The 20,616-nt window shown below is 39.5% G+C and overlaps 1 protein-coding gene across 3 annotated transcripts in view; it reads right to left on the bottom strand.

Annotated features, from left to right (window-relative positions):
* The window catches only part of ITGA11 (integrin subunit alpha 11), a 245,237-nt gene that overhangs the window by 185,280 nt on the left and 39,341 nt on the right, over nucleotides 1–20,616 (bottom strand). For all 3 annotated transcript variants that reach the window (XM_053718501.1, XM_053718502.1, XM_053718503.1), the window contains one exon: nucleotides 8,099–8,208. In XM_053718501.1, the coding sequence (XP_053574476.1) occupies nucleotides 8,099–8,208 (110 nt within the window). Of the gene's footprint in view, nucleotides 1–8,098; nucleotides 8,209–20,616 lie in introns of those variants that run through there.

The following is a 20,616-nucleotide window of genomic DNA, read 5'->3' as shown; positions in this document are numbered from 1 at the left end:
ATTCACCCCACTCTTGAATACCATCACAGTGTTGTAAATATTTGTTTTCTTCATATATTTTTTTCCACATGCGATATTCATTTTTAGGATTGACACATTTTCACTTTTTGAGCGTTCCCTTTTATATATTTCAATTAGTTGAACTATTGATTATATACACTAAATGATCACTATACATTTTTTTCAAACGTTTATTGTAAAAAACGTGTTTTCTCCTGTTAAGTGTAGTCAGTCCACGGGTCATCCATTACTTATGGAATATATCTCTTCCTAACAGGAAACTGCAAGAGAATTACCCAGCAGAGCTGCTATATAGCTCCTCCCCTCACCTATCATACTCAGTCATTCTCTTGCAGCCTAACTAAAAAGGAAGCTGTGAGAGATCTGTGGTGTTTTTTAACTTAGTTTATTTCTACAATCAAAAGTTTGTTATTTTTAAATGGCACCGGAGTGTGCTGTTTATTCTCAGGCAGCATTAGAAGAAGAATCTGCCTGGGTTTTTTTCTATGGTCTTAGCAGACGTAACTAAGATCCACTGGCTGTTTCTCATCTGAGGAGTGAGGTAACTTCAGAGAAGGGGAATAGCATGCAGGGCTCCCCTGCAACAAATGAGGTATGTGCAGTAATTTATTTTCTGAGGAATGGAATTGACTGAGAAAATACTGCTGATACCATTGTAAAGTAAGTTCAGCCTTAAATGCAGTGATAGCGACTGGTATCAGGCTGATGTGTGTGTGTGTGTACACTGAATGTATTTTTCTAAGGAATGGAATTGACTCTGAAAATACTGTTAATACTGAAATAATGTATGAGCCTTAACTGCAGTAAAAAACGACTGGTAGCAGGCTTATTAATAATAATACATAACTTTCAAATGTATGTTTAAAACGTTTACTGGCTTGTTAATCGTTTTTGTGAGGTACTTGGTGATAAAACTATATTAGGGCATGATTTTTACCACATGGCCATTTTTGTTTTCTGCATAGAAAACAGTTTCTGAGCTTCCCCACTGTTGTAATATGAGTGGGAGGGGCCTATTTTAGCGCTTTTTTGCGCAGTAAAAATTCAGTCACAATCTGTCTACTTCATCCTCCATGATCCAGATCGTCTCTAGAGAGCTCAGGGGTCTTCAAAATCCATTTTGAGGGAGGTAATCAGGCACAGCAGTCCTGTGACAGTGTATTTGACTGTGAGAAAAACGTTAATTATATAATTGTTATCCGTTTTTGGGTACTAAGGGGTTAATCATCCATTTGCTGGTGGGTGCAATCCTTTGCTAACTTAATACATTTACTGGGAAAATTTGGTTGCTATAACTATTTTGGTCATTGTTATTTCAACTGTGTCAGTTTTTCTGTGCTTCTTAAAGGCACAGTAATGTTTTTTTATATGCTTGTAAATTAATTTTTGAAAAGTATTTCCAAGTTTGCTAGTCTCATTGCTAGTTTGTTTAAACATGTCTGACTTAGATGAATCTCTTTGTTCACTATGTTTAAAGGCCAATGTGGAGCCCAATAGAAATTTGTGTACTAATTGCATTGATGCTACTTTAAATAAAAGTCAATCTTTACATGTAAAGAAATTATCACCAGACGACGAGGGGGAAGTTATGCCGACTAACTCTCCTCACGTGTCAGTACCTTAGCCTCCCGCTCAGGAGGTGCGTGATTTTGTGGTGCCAAGTACATCAGGGAGGCCCTTACAAATCACTTTGCAAGACATGGCTACTGTTATGACAGAAGTATTATCTAAGTTGCCAGAATTAAGAGGCAAGCGCGATAGCTCTGGGTTAAGGATAGAGCGCGCGGATGAGATGAGAGCCATGTCAGATACTGCGTCACAGTTTGCAGAACGTGAGGACGGAGAGCTTCATTCTGTGGGTGACGGATCTGATCCAGGGGAGACTGGATTCAGAGATTTCCAATTTTAAATTTAAGCTAGAGAACCTCGCCGCACATTGCTAGGGGAGGTATTAGCGGCTCTGAATGATTGTAACACGGTTGCAATTCCAGAGAAATTATGTAGGTTGGATAGATACTATGCGGTACCGGTGTGTACTGACGTATTTCCTATACCAAAAAGGCTTACAGAGATTATTAGCAAGGAGTGGGATAGACGGGTGTGCCTTTTACCCCTCCTCCATATTAGGAAAATGTTTTCCTAATTGACGCCACCACACGAGACTTTATGGCAGCGGTCCCTAAGGTGGAGGGAGCAGTTTCTACTTTAGCTAAGCGTACCACTATCCCGGTGGAGGATAGTTGTGCCTTTTCAGATCCAATGGATAAAAAATTAGAGGGTTACCTTAAGAAATGTTTGCTCAACAAGGTTTTATTTTACAGCCCCTCGCATGCATTGCGCCTGTCACTGCTGCGGCAGCATTCTGGTTTGAGTCTCTGGAAGAGGCCATTCGCTCAGCTCCATTGGATGAAATAATCAACAAGCTTAAGACACTTAAGCTAGCTAACGCAATTGTTTCTGATGCCGTTCTGCATTTAACCAAACTTACGGCTAAGAACTCGGATTCGCCATCCAAGTGCGCAGAGCGCTATGGCTTAAATCCCTGGTCAGCTGACGTGACTTCTAAATCTAAATTGCTTAATATTCCTTTCAAAGGGCAGACCTTATTCGGGCCCGGCTTGAAAGAATTATTGCTGACATTACGGGAGGTAAGGGCCATGCTCTACCTCAGGACAGGGCCAAATCAAAGGCCAAACAGTCTAATTTTCGTGCCTTTCGTAACTTCAAGGCAGGAGCAGCATCAACTTCCTCCGCTCCAAAACAGGAAGGAGCTGTTGCTCGTTACAGACAGGGCTGGAAAGTTAACCAGTCCTGGAACAGGGGCAAGCAGGCCAAGAAACCTGCTGCTGCCCCCAAAACAGCATGAAGAGAGGGCCCCCTATCCGGAAACGGATCTAGTGGGGGCCAGACTTTCTCTCTTCGCCCAGGCTTGGGCAAGAGATGTCCAGGATCCCTGGGCGTTGGAGATCATATCTCAGGGATATCTTACTGGACATCAAAACTTCTCCTCCACGGGGGAGATTTCATCTTTCAAGGTTATCAGCAACCCAAATAAAGAAAGAGGCGTTTCTACGCTGTGTACAAGACCTCTCTACTAATGGGGGTAATCCACTCCCAGTTCCGCGGACGGAAACACCAGGCAGGGATTCTTTCAAAACCCTATTTGTGGTTCCCAAGAAAGAGGGAAACCTCTCAGGCCAAATCTTGGACTTACAGATCCTAAACAAATTTCATAAGAGTTCCATCATTCAAAATGGAAACTATTCGAACCATCCTTCCATGATCCCAGAGGGTCAGTACATGACCACAGTGGATCTAAAGGATGCCTACCTCTCACATACCGATTCACAAAGGACCCATTACGGTTATCTGAGATTTGCCTTCCTAGACAGGCCATCTACCAGTTTGTAGCTCTTCCACTTCGGATTAGCTACGGCTCCAAGAACCTTTACAAAAATTCTAGTAGGATCACTTCTGCAGGTACTAAGACCGCGAGGCATAGCGGTGACTCCGTACCTAGACGAACATTCTGATACAAGCGTCAAGTTTTCAAACTGCCAAGTCTCATACAGAGTTGTTCTGGCATTTCTGCGATCGCATGGGTGGAAGGTGAACGTGGAAAAGAGTTCTCTATTACCACTTACGAAGAGTTCCCTTTCTAGGGACTCTTATAGATTCTGTAGAGATGAAAATTTACCTGACAGAGGCCAGGTTATTAAAACTTCTAAATGCTTGCCGTGTCCTTCACTCCATTCCACACCCGTCAGTAGCTCAGAGCATGGAAGTATCGGCCTTAATGGTAGCGGCAATGGACACATAAGTACCATATGCGCGCCTGCATCTCAGACCGCTGCAATTGTGCATGCTAAGTCAGTGGAACGGGGATTACTCAGATTTGTCCACCCCTACTAATCTGAATCAAGAGACCAGAGATTCTCTTCTATGGTGGCTTTCTCGCGCCACATCTGTCCAAGGGATGACCTTTCCGAAGGCAGATTGGACGATTGTAACAACAGACGCCAGCCTTCTAGGCTGGGGAGCAGTTGGAATTCCCTGAAAGCTCAGGGATTATGGACTCAGGAGGAGATACTCCTCCCAATAAATATTCTGGAGTTAAGAGCAATATTCAATGTCCTCCTAGCTTGGCCTCAGTTAGCAACTCTGAGGTTCATCAGATTTCAGTGGACAACATCACGACCTGTGGCTTACATCAACCATCAAGGGGAACCAGAAGTTCCCTAGCGATGTTGGAAGTCTCAAAGATAATTCGTGGGCAGAGTCTCACTCTTGCCACCTGTCAGCGATCTACATCCCCAGGTGTGGAGAACTGGGAGGCGGATTTTCTAAGTCGCCCAGACTTTCCATCCGGGGGAGTGGGAGCCTTTCATCCGGAGGTCTTTGCCTCAACTGATTTGTCGTTGGGGCAAACCAGATCTGGATCTCATGGCGTCTCGTCAGAACGCCAAGCTTCCTGGTTACGGATCCAGGTCAGGGACACGGGGAGCGGTGCTGATAGATGCTCTGACAGCCCCTTGGGTCTTCAACATGGCTTATGTGTTTCCACCATTCCCGATGCTTCCTCGTTTGATTGCCAAGATCAAACAGGAGAGAGCTTCGGTGATTTCTGATAGGCATGCCGTGGCACGCAGGACCTGGTATGCAGACCTAGTGGACATGTCGTCCTGTCCCACCGTGGTCTTGCCTCTGAGACGGACCTTCTAATTTCAGGGTCCTTTCAAACATCCAAATCTAATTTCTCTGAGGCTGACTGCATGGAGATTGAACGCTTGATTCTATCAAAGCGTGGCTTCTCGGATGTCGGTTATTGATACCTTAATACAGGCTAGGAAGCCTGTTACCAGAAAAATTACCATAAGATATGGCGTAAATATTTACATTGGTGCGAATCCAAGAGTTACTCATGGAGTAAGGTTAGGATTCCTAGGATATTGTCCTTTCTACAAGAGGGTTAGAAAGGGCCTTATCTACTAGTTAGTTAAAAGGGACAGATTTCTGCTCTGTCTATTCTTCTACACAAAGTCTGGCTGAAGTTCCACGACGTTCAGGCTTTCTGTCAGGCTTTAACTAGGATTAGCCTGTGTTTAAGTCTGTTGCCTCTGCCATGGAGCTTAACTTAGTTCTTAATGTTCTTCAAGGCGTTCCATTTGAACCCCTTCATTCCATTGATATCAAGCTGTTATCCTTGGAAAGTTCGGTTTTTGATGGCTATTTCCTCGGCTCGAAGAGTCTCTGAGTTATCTGCTTACATTGTGATTCTCCTTATCTGATTTTTACATTCAGGACAAGGTAGTCCTGCGTACTAAACCTGGGTTCTTACCTAGGTAGTTACTAACAGGAATATCAATCAAGAGATTGTTTGTTCCATCTCTCTGCTGTCCTAACCCTTCTTCAAAGAAGGAACGAACTTTTGCATAATCTGGACGTAGGCCGTGCGCTGAAATTCTATTTGCAGGCAACTAAGGATTTTCGTCAAACTTCTTCCCTGTTTGTTGTTTATCTCTGGACCGAGGAGAGGTCAAAAGGCTTCGGCTACCTCCTCTCTCTTTTTGGCTTCGTAGCATAATACGCTTAGCCTATGAGACTGCTGGACAGCAGCCTCCTGAAAGGATTACAGCTCATTCTATCAGAGCTGTGGCTTCCACCTGGGCCTTTAAAATGAGGGCCTCTGTTGAACAGATTTGCAAAGCTGCGACTTGGTCTTCGCTTCACACTTTTTCAAAATTTTACAAATTTGACACTTTTGCTTCATCGGAGGCTATTTTTGGGAGAAGGTTACTTCAGGCAGTGGTTCCTTCTGTTTAATGTTCCTGCCTTGTCCCTCCCTTCATCCGTGTACTTTAGCTTTGGTATTGGTATTCCATAAGTAATGGATGACCCGTGGACTGACTACACTTCAACAGGAGAAAACATAAATTTATGCCTTACCTGATTAAATCTCCTTTCTCCTGTAGTGTAGTCAGTCCACGGCCCGCCTGTTTTTACGGCAGGTCTAAATTTTAATTAACCTCCAGTCACCACCTGTACCCTATGGTCTCCTCCTTTCTCGTCTGCTTTGGTCGAATGACTGAGTATGATAGGTGAGGGGAGGAGTACTATAGCAGCTCTGCTGTGGTAATTCTCTTGCCAGTTTCCTGTTAGGAAGAGATATATTCCATAAGTAATGGATGACCCGTGGACTGACTACACTACAGGAGAAAGGAATTTATCAGGTAAGCATAAATTATGTTTTTAGTTTTTTTAACTTTTTGCTCTAGAGTCATAGTACTGGGACTGCTTTTTCATTATCGCTGCTATTACGAGTCTGAGGTTTAGGGGACGCACCACTTCTTTGGCTCTTTGGCCTTACCGCAAAACGACTTACAAAAAATAAACTTCGTAAACCCTTTTTTCGATGGGACTTCCATAGCGCCGGTATTACGAGTCTGTCCTGGGAGGCCAAAAATGTGAGCGGTTACACCCTCTATCTCCAAGATTCCTAACGCATTCTAAAGTCAGTAGTTATGAGTTTTATGGTACAATGCCGTAGCATAAAACTCATAACTAAATTAAAGTACACTAACACCCATAAACTACCTATTAACCCCTAAACCGAGGCCCTCCCGCATCGCAAACACTATAATAAAATTTTTAACCCCTAATCTGCGCTCCGGACATCGCCGCTACTATAATAAACATATTAACCCCTAAACCGCCGCACTCCCGCCTCGCAAACACTAGTTAGATATTATTAACCCCTAATCTGCCGCCCCTAACATCGCCGCCACCTACATTATACTTATTAATCCCTAATCTGCCGTCCCCAACATATTTAATGTATTAACCCCTAAATCAAAGTCTAACCCTAAACCTAACACCCCCTAACTTAAATATAATTTAAATAAATCTAAATAAAATTACTATAATTAACTAAATTATTCCTATTTAAAACTAAATACTTACCTATAAAATAAACCCTAAGCTAGCTACAATATAACTTATTTTTATTTTACAGGCAAGTTTGTATTTATTTTAACTAGGTTGAATTATAGTTATTAAATAGTTATTAACCATTTAATAACTACCTAGCTAAAGTAAATACAAATTGGCCCTGTAAAATAAAACCCTAACTTAAGTTACACCTAACACCTAACACTACACTACAATTAAATAAAGTAACTAAATTAAATACAATTAACTAAATTTAAATACAATTAAATAAATTAAATGAGCTAAATCACAAAAAAAACACTAAATTACAGAAAATAAAAAACAAATTACAGATCTTTAAACTAATTACACCTAATCTAATAGCCCTATCCAAAATAAAAAAAGCCCACCCAAAATAAAAAAACCCTAGCCTAAACTAAACTATTCTATAGCCCTTAAAAAGGGCCTTTTGCGGGGCATTGTCCCAAAGTAATCAGCTTTTTTACCTGTAAAAAAAAAATACAAACAACCCCCCCCCAACAGTAAAACCCACCACCCACACAACCAACCCCCCAAATAAAATACTAAACTAAAAAAACCTAAGCTCCCCATTGGCCCTGGAAAAGGGCATTTGGATGGGCATTGCCCTTAAAAGGGCAGCATTTAGCTCTATTGCGGTAAATTTCAATTTCAATTAAATACTATAGTGTATAACTAAGTGACAAACACTTGAACTGAAGTCTAGCACCGTTCTGCTTAGCACTTGAGCGATAGAAGCTACCTTAGTTTTGCAATTCCTCAATAGAAGTCCTATTATGTGAGTTAATAAGCGCACACATACTATCCAAGCGAGCCCCAGACTACTGCTCATATTCAAGTGCTCCACTTCAAATTCAGCCATTTATCTCTATGTAAAATATTTGAGCATAAAAGTCCCCTTTAAATAAAAATACATTATATTTTATCACAGTTACAATACAGCCAAATGCTAGATTCTCTGGAGGGGGGGGGGGGGGGGGGAATTAAACATTTTTAAATGTTTATGACACATATGCTTTTGTTTATTCTTGTAAAGCAGATCAATGGGAGCACTACCTTGCCCTTCTGTTAGTACAACTTTGTGGTACTAAGAGAAAGCGATGTTACTTACCAATCCCAAGCTTTGTGCAGTCACTGGATGTTTCATTGGTAACTGAGCATCTGTATATATCCCCGGTCTTCTGAGCTGCATTCATTTCAAATGGGGCTCCCACCACTAGCCTGAAAGAAATGACATAAATAATCACTAAAGAGCTGTGTCAAGAATACATAGGGGCCGAATTATCAAGCTCTGAATGGAAGCTTGATGCCCTTGTATAAAGACAGCGGCTCCATAACTTGTCCGCCTGCTCTGAGGCCGTCAGACAGAAATTCAACCACGATCATATACGATCGGGTTGTTTGACACCCCTGCTAGCGGCGATTGGCTGCGAATCTGCAGGGGGCGGTATTGCACCAAGCAGATCTGGTGAACCTGCTGGTGCATTAATAAATGCTGACAGCGTATGCTGGCGGCATTTATCGATGCTGCAGCGGACATGATACGCTACAATCGTTATCATGTCCGCTCGCACTTTGATAAATATGTCCCATAGTGTTCATTATAGTCTGATGTGATTTATAGCCTGTTTTTATAATTTGCATCAATCACAATGTCTACATAAACAGCAGCCAATATCTTCATGTAAGGTATTTTTTACAGGTCAATCTGGGGTTTCTGGAATTTAAAAAGATTCTTTTTTTTTTTATTGAATTTTATTGTCTAAAAGATAAAATTAACATTTAACATCAGACACCAGACATAATTCTCTCAAGGTACAACATGAATGGTTACTATGTTTACACAAATCCCTTTTTTACAGATGAATAAATCATGTGCAGAAATACAGAAGGTTCTACATATTATGTTTCAGTATAAGATTCAACTTGTGGGTCTATTAATTGGGATAATCTGCAAGAGGGAAATCAAACTATGGAGCATTATGGGAATTTGACATTTTTTAATGGGCAAAGGCAGGGTATGATTACAGTAATACCTTACTATTAACCCTTCACCTTATCTTTAGAGAAACTAATGCCAAAAAGCAAGCTGAAAATGTATATAACCATATCACCCGCAAATCAGAGAACAGATAGTGGGGTAGAATCAAAAAGTTTGTTGAGGTCAGCAACATACAAGAAACATAATTTCCTTGCCCACAAGATGCAAACAATAGCAATTCATAAAAGAATATAGTCCTCTGTGTAGCAAGGGCTTTTTCTAGTTAGAACTCTTCCAGATACCAGTGCTTGCTTGTATTCTCAATTTCCTAGTAAATTTAGCTTTAGGTTGATTTTACTATTAGTTTTAGAGCTCGTGGATGAATTATAGATATATGATAACTCAATAAACCTTAAATGCTCCATCTCCGTTACAGATACCTTATAGTCAGCTTTGGATTTCTCATTAGCAAAATAGGCAGCTGCCCTATATGAACCTTCACTCAGAGGAGGCCATGCCTAGCTGTTTAGTGATACAAACGTAATCTTACTTTATAAAGTGGACAGTAAATTAGTTGTACAACAACCATTAATATTGTAGCACTGATTGTAATTCTTTCTTATATTGCTCACTGTGTTCAACCTTTCTTTGTAACATTTTGTAAAACTTTAATATATACAAGTTACTTAATAATGCTTTGTTACATTCTGTTTTGTCTGCACTACCATTGGCTTTGAAAGAGATACTGTGGCTATTACAATTCATTAAGCAGCAATATGTTGCTGTTCCTACTCTTCCTAAAGTACCAGTAATATATGGGGCATTAACTTTTAAAGGGATACTGAACCCAATTTTTTCTCTATGCTATCTTTATTTGAAAATGAAGGCATCTAAGCTAAGGAGCCAGCAAATGTTTGGCTCAGAAACATGGACAGCACTTGTTTATTGGTGCTGTCCAATCAGCCAAGGACAACCCAGGTTGTTCACCCAAAAATGGCCGAGCATCTAAACTTACATTCTTTGCTTTTCAAAGAAAACATAGCTGAGAGAATGAAGAAAATTGAAAATAGGAGGTAAATTAGAAAGTTGCCTTAAAATTCCATGCTCTATCTGTATCACAAAAGAAACATTTTGGGTTCAGTGTCCCTTTAAAGAGAACATTTCAGCAAAAAAAAAAAAATTTCTACCTGTTTTTTTTTTTGTCTAAACAATTCAGTCTTGCCAAAAGCTTATTTCCTAGTAGTATTTTCCCATTCTCCCATTTTTATTTTCTCCTATAATCTCAGTCAGGGCAGTACTGGGAACAAAAATAGGCCCCAGCATTTAAGGCAAGAAGCCCCCTCCTTCCTTTGTTATTTAACCATACACAAAACCTGGCAAGTATAATGTACCCGTTTGATTTACAAAGAAAAATAAAAAAGTAGAGTTTGTAACACCCTTTCACTGTATTTTGTAAATTGGTTGTCATTAAATAGTAAAAAATAAAATGTAATAAATAACAGAAGATATAAAAGTTCACATTTAAATAATAACTACTTGTTCCTCATCATCCAAGCTACAGTCATTCAAAATGATCAGGCACCTGAGGACTTGTCATAAACATTAAAATGACACACGCAGACAAAACAGACACCCACTTGATTAGTCCATCCTTCCTATACAAATATGGTTGCATCTTTTTCTAAACAATATTGTGACACGTATTTTAAAAACTATGCCACCATAAAAGCAAGTTTATACACTTTACATATACTGAGAGCTGTATTTTATGGGGGGGGGGGGGGGATTGTCAGACAGAGGGGCCAAGCATGACTGACTGAAGAGCCAGAACGGACCTTAGATGTGTAGGCCCAGTCTCAATTGGGACCCCTGAGATTTAAGGGTAGGACACAGGTAAACCCACATTTACAGTTTACTGCTAGAAACAATTAATAACATAAAGAGGGCTCAGTGCAAGTATACACTGGAGGCAGACATCAAGCACACACTATAGTGCATGGCAATGTGCTATTTGGATGTGAGCAGCAATAATTCATGCATACTCTTTACCTACCCAGGTGAGAGGCTCTCTGAAACTGTCACAGACATATCCTGCACTGAATTCAAATCCATCAGAAGAGACAGCTCTGTAGGGAGCCATTTAGTAGCTTATGGAGCACACTCACAAAAACAGGGTAGGACTGGCCCTGACCTGGCTCAGAGACACAGCAAGGCAGTGAAAAGCAGGACTGGCCCTGTATCATGCACAAATAGTAATGCAAATTACTTAGAGGGGCTAAGGCAACTGCCCCCAGTCCACTGGGAAAATGCCCTGAACGCCCTTTGCTCAGTCAAATCTCAGTAAATGAGCAAAACCAACACTCCCTGAAGCATAGCATATTATCACCATCTGTTTAAATAAGCTGTCAGCCCAATTGATATTAAATCCCCATTTACTAATGGTTTTCAAATGACTTTGTGTACATTAGATATCAACAGTATTCAAACCCATCAGAAAACATTTTCAGACCAGTTTTTCTCATTGATTTTATTTAAATATCTACTCCCAGTAATTGTACCTCTTGAAAAAAACATTTTATTAATAATAATAAAAATAACAACTACTTATATAGCATTTTCCACCTGATTGGACTCAAGGCACCTTACTCATGGTACATTTACATTAGAGGAGTTGAAGTTAGAGATTTTAGTATTGAAAAGCTTGTATGAACAAATAGGTTCTGAGTCTATGTTTAAAAATGTTAAGGGAAGGGGCTTCTTTCATAGTGTTCCTCAGAGACAGAGCTGCATAGCTAAAAGCTTGAACATTTTAGGGAAATGTTGATGCCGAATTCAGCTTCAGGGCCCGTACTGATCAAAGAGTTGGGACATAGGGCACCAGTAATTCTTTTAGCAAGCTTGGTTACTGATTGTGAAAAGCTTTGTAGGATAGCAGGCCTATCTTACATTGTATGCACCATTTTATTGATGACCAGTGCAGGGGGTGGAATATTGTTTCTTTTGTGTGTGTTTTTTTACATGTTTTTATTATATTTTTATCATGAAAGAAACATTTTGGGTTTCATGACCCTTTCACAAAGCTAAAAAATAGTTGAGTTGCATTTACATGTAGTTTCTTACTCTTAAAGGGACAGTCTACACTTTAGTCATCTTAAAGTCTTACCTTAGATTAAGCTGCAAGGCCTCCTGCACACTTTCTGTATCATGCAGCAGGAACAGTAAAAAAGTTATTTTAAAATGAATATTGTTACTTTGAAATGGCTGCCAAGCTCGGCCCACTGATGACATCATGATCTGGGCTGCATCTAGACGTTCTGCTGAATAGTATTGACAGTCTGTTGCATCCAACTAGTAAACCTTTTGTGATTGGATGCCATATACAGCCCAGATCATGATGTCATCAGTGGGCTAAGCTTGGCAGCCATTTCAAAGTGGCCAGAAACAATATTAATTTTAAAATAACTTTTTTTACCATTCTTGCTGCATGATATAGAATAGATGCAGGAGGCTATTTGCAGCTTTATCTAAGGTAAGACTTTAAGATGACCAAGGTGTAGACTGTCCCTTCAAGGTAGCATCACAATTTGAAGAAAAAAAATAATTGATGCATATTCAATCGCAGCAGACAGAAAAACACAGAAAGTAAAAAAGGAAATAGGTGCTATGTAAATGGACTTGACAATTGTTACATTAAAATGTGCTAAATAAGGTACACTGCATTGCAGAATCAGGGCTCTGATCTAGTATTTTTATGTGTATGATTCTGGGGTTGCATGAAACTCCAACATTTTCTTTCATGATTCAGATAGCGAATACAATTTTAAACATCATTCCAATTTACTTCTATTATCTAATTAGCTTAATTCTTTAGACATCCTTTGTTCAAGAAATAACAATGCACATGGTTAAGCCAATCACACGAGACATCTACGTGCAGCCACCAATCAGCAGCAATGAGCATATTTATATGTGCTTTTCAACAAAGGATATCAAGAGAATAAAGCAAATTAGATAATAGAAGTAAATTGGAAAGTTGTTAAAAATTGCATGCTCTTTCTAAATCATGAAAATTGGGTTTCATGTCCCTTTCAATGAATTAATTCAGCAAATTATGTTTTAGCCCCTAAAATAAAATAATTGGTATACTTAACATATTATCAGTTAGCCCCTTAATAATCATATTACATACTCTCTATGGTGAGAACACCATCAATCAAGCAATGTCCCTACTTCTTGTACCACATAGATATAGACAAGCAACCAAAATTATTTAAAAGAAAGTTCCATATGGGGCCACTTGGCATCAAATGGCTTTGCACCCATCCTTAGCTTTTAAAAACATCAAAACTGCAATTTTAATCTTTATATAAACCCAAAGCAAAGGTGTTTTAGTTCTCTCTGTGTAGGAAACACCGAAATAAGCAGGAGTGCTGGTGTTCAATGGTGTCAATGAAGAAGATGTGTTACCTCCTGATTTAGAAAAAAAGGATGGTGACCACAGGAAATGTCTTCAGGGGCCACATACACTTCCAAACCACTGCTGACCTAAACTTTAAGGTCCCATGGCAAGTTGACAACAGGGGCCTTGTCTTCTTCTGTATCAGCATGTTAATTTGGGTAGCATCATCAACATTTACATTCTACTCAACTATATCAATGCTCTTACAGGACAAACTGCTGTCCCAAACTGAAGATCTAGTTCAACCTTTACTCTATTGGATCACTGTTCCTCATCCAAAAAAAGTATTCAGGAACAAGCAGGCCTGGAACAGTTCCTAACAAAGACAACCTAATAGACCAGCCAAGACATGGGGGCCTATTTATTAATGTGCGAGCGGACATGATCCGATATTGCGGATCATGTCCGCCGCACATCGATAAATGCTGACAGCATACGTTGTCGGCATTTATCATTGCACCAGCAGTTCTTGTGAACTGCTGGTGCAACGCCGCCCCCTGCAGATTTCCGGCCAATCGGCCGCCAGCAGGGGGTTTCAATCAACCCGATCGTATTGGATCGGGTTGATTTTAGGCAATGTCTGACAGCCGCCTCAGAGCAGGCGGACAGGTTATGGAGGAGCAGCTTCATAACTTGTGTTTCTGGCGAGCCTTGTGGCTCGCCAGAAACACGGTGCTTGAATCTCCATACAGAGCTTGATAAATATGCCCCATAGTGATTATTTTTACTATTCATTAATTATTCCAAGACACATATCCTTAACATATGCATAATAAGTTGTGTTGGGAGTAAGAGAAAGGGAATTTTTATATGAATTCTAAACACAGATGCTGGTTTGCTTTTTCAGCAGACACAATCATTTTTTTGGATTCTATCCCAAAGTCTGAGGGAATTAGAAACAGAAGCCAAAGTTTTCTGAACCATACCATGTGCGTGTGTGATGTCAACTTCTGCACTGTATAGATGATCATGAGTAAGTATCACGGGAACCCTGCTTCTATTGCTTTGATAGGTGGGTAAAAATGAAAAAAAAAAAAACTAAATGTATGAACTATGATGCTTTATTGGGGTGGCATAGAGGTAGACTGTAACAAAGGGGTCTAGGCATGTGCATTAATGGGATCTTGTTTGTGCAGTAACAAATAATAATAACAGTGAGGCAACCACTCTGTGCACTTTATAAATGGGTGTTGAACATTACAGTTTTTTTCTTTGTTGCATTTTAAAGAGGATGTTGAGAAAACATTTTATGGTTGAGTTACTAGCGCCAATAGATTTGTGGGAGTTTTGCTTATCAGCCAATAAGCTTCCATCTAACAGACCAGTATTGCACATGCATTGTACTTTCATTGTAGCAAAATAAACAGCTTCATATTAAACTTTTTCATAATGAAAGTATTTTGAATGTACTGTATTTAAATTATGATCCTTTTAGCATGATATATATTTTAAAGGGACACTGAACCCACATTTTTTCTTTCATGATTCAGATAGAGCATGCAATTTTAAGCAACTTTCTAATTTACTCCTATAATCAATTTTTCTTTGTTCTCTAAGCTTTTTTATTAGTTCAGAACTCTGGACAGCACTTTTTTATTGGTGGATGAATTTATCCACCAATCAGCAAGGAGAACCCAGGTTGTTCACCAAAAATGGGCCGGCATCTAAACTTACATTCTTGCATTTCAAATAAAGATACCAAGAGAATGACGAAAATTTGATAATAGGGGTAAATTAGAAAGTTGCTTAAAATTGCACGCTCTATCTGAATCACAAAAGAAAAAAATTGGGTTCAGTGTCCCTTTAAGTGTTTAATAACTTGAAGGTTAAGCACGACACATGATTAAGCTTTTGTGTGCACTGCATAGAAGGGTGTATAAAAGTGGGTACATGTGTGTCTACTGCATGGATGACCGTGCAAATCCTGAACATGAGTTTAACTTGCAGTCATACATACAGAAATGTGCATTTATCGCTATGCACACAAAATATAGCAGAACTACACAAGCACAAAGAATAATAAAGTCTCTGCCTGCTGAACCATACTTAGTCCATGCTCATGCTGTGCACATGTGGATTTGCTGGTGACGAGGACATTCCAAAGCAGCATAAAGGAAGAAACGTCTAACATCTGGGCAAAGGGAGCAGAGCCAGGAAAATCTAAGCAGCAGCAGAAGTGCTATCCAGCAGCAAGACAGACTCAAGCCATCAACTGAGACATGCTCAGCCTCTGCCATATCCAGGGTACCCCTTATATTAAAGCGACATTGCGCTTAAAAATATTCTATCATCCCTCCAAATGAGCAGCATTTTAAGAAGTTGGTTTATTTTGCTAGAAAACCTATTTAAATTGAAATATAAAAGTATATGTTGTATTTTCCCTGCAGGTGCTCATTGGCTGATATGTACACATGCTCATTTTCCCACTCAGCCCTTGATCATTAGCCAGGAGAACTAATCACCCAATGATAAGTACAAAGTACTAATAAGCCAAATAGCTTTAGCACAATTAATACTACAATTAAATGTCACAATAAATACTCAGTAAAATGTTTTAATAAAACAGAGGTTAAATTATGTAAATGAGATGTCATTTATTTTTCATGTGATACTTCTGTAAACACATTTTAAAAATGTTACTAATGTACAATAAACAAATATAGCTCTATATAAACAAAGATTTAAAAAAAAACAACACAAAAAAACCCACAGATACCATAAAGACAGGGGGCGCGATCAAATATACAGGGCAGGTTTTGGCGCAAGCGTGGGAACCCGTGCTGCCTGTAATTTCACCTCGCACATCGGGGTACTACATATACTGCGCCGTTAGATGCTAAACTGGTGTAAGTAGGACAAGCTGGCGATCTTCTGAAATGTGCGCAAATACACATTTTAGTCGTCGCAAGTAACTTTTTTTGTCCACGGAAAGTGTCAATATATAGTAGTTTTATGAAAATTAGGCTAACACTCGTAAAAAAAACCCCGCGATTTCGGCGTGACTTAGCAGCCGCCATATCCAGATGCAAAATGCAGGAGCTCCGGGCCTCTTAAAAAGAATATGTTGTTTATTTGTTCACCAACTAGAGGACCGGAGTTTCTTCTTACAGAATTGGGAGCCTGAAGCACAGCTGGACTGATCGATATCCAATATATGCAGATCGTTTATGTAGAATCATCGTTTAGGGTGTCTGGATGGGCACAGCAGCGGCCTTTATTTTTCATCAGAATTTCCCCCCCCCAGTCTGCTGGGTAAAGCAGACATATCCCGTTACCAATACTAGAGAGTACAGCTCTTTGTAGACATGGATGTGACATCGCCTAATGAGCTACAAGCCCTTTTGGCTGCACTAGATCAGAAAATAGACGCTAATTTTACCCACCTAATACAACTTGTAAAAGCCCGCCCTCAAAAGAAGCAGGAGACTAATTTGTTAATGGCGACTGCAAAGGAGCTTGACTTGCAGCATAGCCAACCGCAGCCTTCTCTCAGTATAGTAGAGAATACTCCTATCAACTTAGTTCCACAGAGGGCTCCAAACATAAAGTTGCAGGAAGCTGGCTTATGGCACCGCAACAGACTGGACTTACCTACCTATATTCTCTCCGGGATTGGGAGCGGAATCAAGGGAAAGCAGAAACTAGTGCGGATGGGTGCGGCCGACCATCCGATATACTGTGCAATGTTACCCGATGTTCCGTTGCTGACCGGAGACCTGCATTTTCATGTGGGCCATTCACTATCAGTGACCGATGCGATCTTGAGCCTTCATACTTACCTACAATTTTCAACCCCGGTGCCTCAGTCGCAATCTGAAGAGCCCATCTGCCTACACTCGCTCATCTTGTCCTCCATTTGGAGCTCAAACTACATGGGTAATAAGGTTAGCAACGTCAGGAGGGGGATCGGATAACTTTGTCCTGGTACAGATGGAATCATTATGCTTGACAGACCCCCAAAAGATATTGATGACTTCCTAATTATGAGAATGGATGACTGAGCCCCCGCAACTGGCTTAGTTGGAGATATCTTTTATTTAGAAAAGTGTTACAGGAGATTGCATTATCTAGGATTTTGCTTTATATAACCTTGGTCATATTGGCGGTTTGACTGTATTGCTCTCAATTTGTTAATGACGACTCTCTAGTCTGAGGTGTAGTTGAGGGCCCAAACAATTATTTTCAATTATTCTGACCAACATGGGTTTTGTATTTATGTACCCATTCAGATGAGATTAGCAAATGCTATACAAATAAGATATGTCTTCAAAGTTCTCTATATGATGGGCCCACATATTCAGGGGATCCATGCAAGAGCCCTTACAGCCCACACTAGTTGTGTAATTCATTTTTATTTAAATAAGAGAATGTTCCCCCTCCCTAAAAGTATTTATGTTTATTTTGATGCCAGTCATTCTTTAGCCACGATAATATCTACTATATGGTACCATATTTAATCTTATCCCCTGTTGCCTCAAGTTTTATAAACCCCACCTTGCAAAGAGTGAGAGCTAATGAAGGGGGCTATCTTTTTAAATCACCTAAAATGTATTATGCTAGTACCTACTTTCTAGTTCAATTTTGTTATATTATTTGCATGGGATATTATTTATTCACCCAATATGGTGAATTTATTTTTGCGGTATTAATCCGCCACCTTTCATTTAGGCAGTTTGTTGCATGATTATAAAGTATTGTACCTACCATATTATTTGCCACTATTCTAAATATTTCAGTTTAAATTATCTCTCTAATAGGCAGTCTATTCTTGTAAAGAGGTACATCAGTAAATCTGAAAATATACAAAAACTTTAAGGTATCAAACTGGCCCATCACTCTTGTATTAGTAATGACTATTGTAGCCCTCATATATGTTATGATATATTATGTATGTTTATCTATTTTCTGAAATGTTGCCTTGAAATTTAGGTGAATTATCTCTGAGGTGTATTGTATACAGAGGAGTGTTGTTTTTCTTTATTGTTTTCTCTTTTTTATGTCATAGAGTTGATGCACCTGTTGTACTGACATACAGTTTGTATTGCTAAATACCTTAAATAAAAAACTTTGATTTAAAAAAAAAAAAAAAAACAAACCCGCGATTTCATATAAAAATGCGACACGTAATTACGCTATTCAAAATTTATATATAAACCCATATATAAAGAGATGAAGATAATACAATTATGATTTCCCATTGTTCTCTCCTCCAAGTATTGTTGATTGTTTTGAGAAAAAATTTAAAGTAAATAAGCAAGTATATGTCCACAATGTGATAAAGTACCTACAAGCTCAATCCATTTGATTATGTTGTGGCTTCAAACTATTTCAAATACACAACTAAACCTTAAAAAAAACAACATCATAGTATACTGTCCCTTTAACCTTGAGATGCTGCTTAAATGTATGTGTTTGTTAAGGCTTCCAGGGAGTTACGTTGGTTTTTAGTCAGTGCAAGGGTTGCTGCGTCTGCAATTTGTGGCGAGATGAGAATGGAGTAGATTTTCTGAATTCTGCGCGCGTAAGTCCTTATGCTGTATATTGGATACCAAATTGCGCGTCTGTTCTATGTTAGTCTATAGGTACAAAAAATACGTCCGAAGGGTGAAATATACGCGTGTTACTTGTATGCTGCTACGCCGTATATGTAATAACAAAATCGCGTAAAATCTGGCGTCGCCGGCTTTTGCGGGCGACGCTGCATATGTAATGGAGGCCAGGGTCTTTATCTGTCACCTGCGGAGAAACATGCTGTATTTTTACTAGTGGGAAAAAGTAAAGGTTGGATGTGGAACTTTAGGGTCTTTGTGGCCCCTGGCCATTGGCTTAAGCATTTGATAAACAGACCTAAGTGTGTTTTTTTGGGGGGGGGGTTCATTGTAAAAATAGTCATTTACATTTTCCACTGGACATATAGATGATGCAGTGTAGTGATGTATTTCTTACGTTCCTAACTAATATATGCTCAAGGTAAGTTATAAAAGCAATTCATTCATTTTACAGTGTTCTATCTGGTTGCAATAGATCTCACTCTTTGTGGTTTTTCTGTATTTCAGTAACTTTACCTGAAGAGAAAATTCTGAACATTGATAAATTTACTAAATGAAATACTTTTTTTTCTTACACATTTCTCCTTAACTCACTTAAAGGGACACTCAAGTCAAAATTAAACTGTCATGATTCAGATAGAGGCCTCTAGTTATTAAGGTCTGGCGAACCTGATCCGACAGTGCGGATCAGGTCCGCCAGACCTCGCTGAATACGGCGAGCAATACGCTCGCCATATTCAGCATTGCACCAGCAGCTCACAAGAGCTGCTGGTGCAACGCCGCCCCCTGCAGACTCGCGGCCAATCAGCCACCAGCAGGGGGGTGTCAATCAACCCGATCGTACTCAATCAGGTTGATTTCTGGCAATGTCTGTCCGCCTGCTCAGAGCAGGCGGACAGGTTATGGAGCAGCGGTGCTTCATAATTGCTGTTTCTGGCGAGCCTGCAGGCTCGCCAGAAACACGGGGCATCAAGCTCCATATGGAGCTTGATACATATGCCCCAGAGCATGCAATTTTAAACAACTTTCTAATTTACTTCCATTAATAAAATGTGCAGTCTTTTTATATTTACACTTTTTGAGTCACCAGCTCCTTATGAGCATGTGCAAGAATTCATAGTATATATGTATATGCATTTATGATTGGCTGATGGCTGTCACGTGATGCAGTGGAAATGGAAATAGACATATTTTTTAAATTTGTCAGAAAAAATATACTACTCATTTAAAGTTTAGACTAAGGGGCCTAGGGATGATTGACACCCCCTGCAGGGGGCGGCATTGCACAATCATTTCCCTAGAAATGCTTGTGCAATGTTAAATGCCGACAGCGTATGCTGTCGCCATTTAGCGATGTCGGGCGGACATGATCCAGCGGATCATGTCTGTCATTTCATAAATCTACCCCTAAGTGCTATTGCATTGTCTTGTTATCATGCATTTGTTAATTATAACTGGGGAATACAATCTATGATATAATGAAATAGCAAAAATAACTTACTCTGTACAAGTATTTAAACCGATTCTAATTGAGTCTTCAGTTTTTGAAGAATGTGTAAATGTATTAAATTGAAATAGAAATTTAAGTCATGTTTAGAGATGCATGGTAGAAATGAGCATTTAAGCACTACATTGTTAAA

This window comes from Bombina bombina, chromosome 6 (genome assembly GCF_027579735.1).
Source record: "Bombina bombina isolate aBomBom1 chromosome 6, aBomBom1.pri, whole genome shotgun sequence".
Lineage (NCBI taxonomy): Eukaryota > Metazoa > Chordata > Amphibia > Anura > Bombinatoridae > Bombina > Bombina bombina.
The sequence above is the reverse complement of the archived record's forward strand: the minus strand, read 5'-3'. Positions and strand labels throughout refer to the sequence as shown.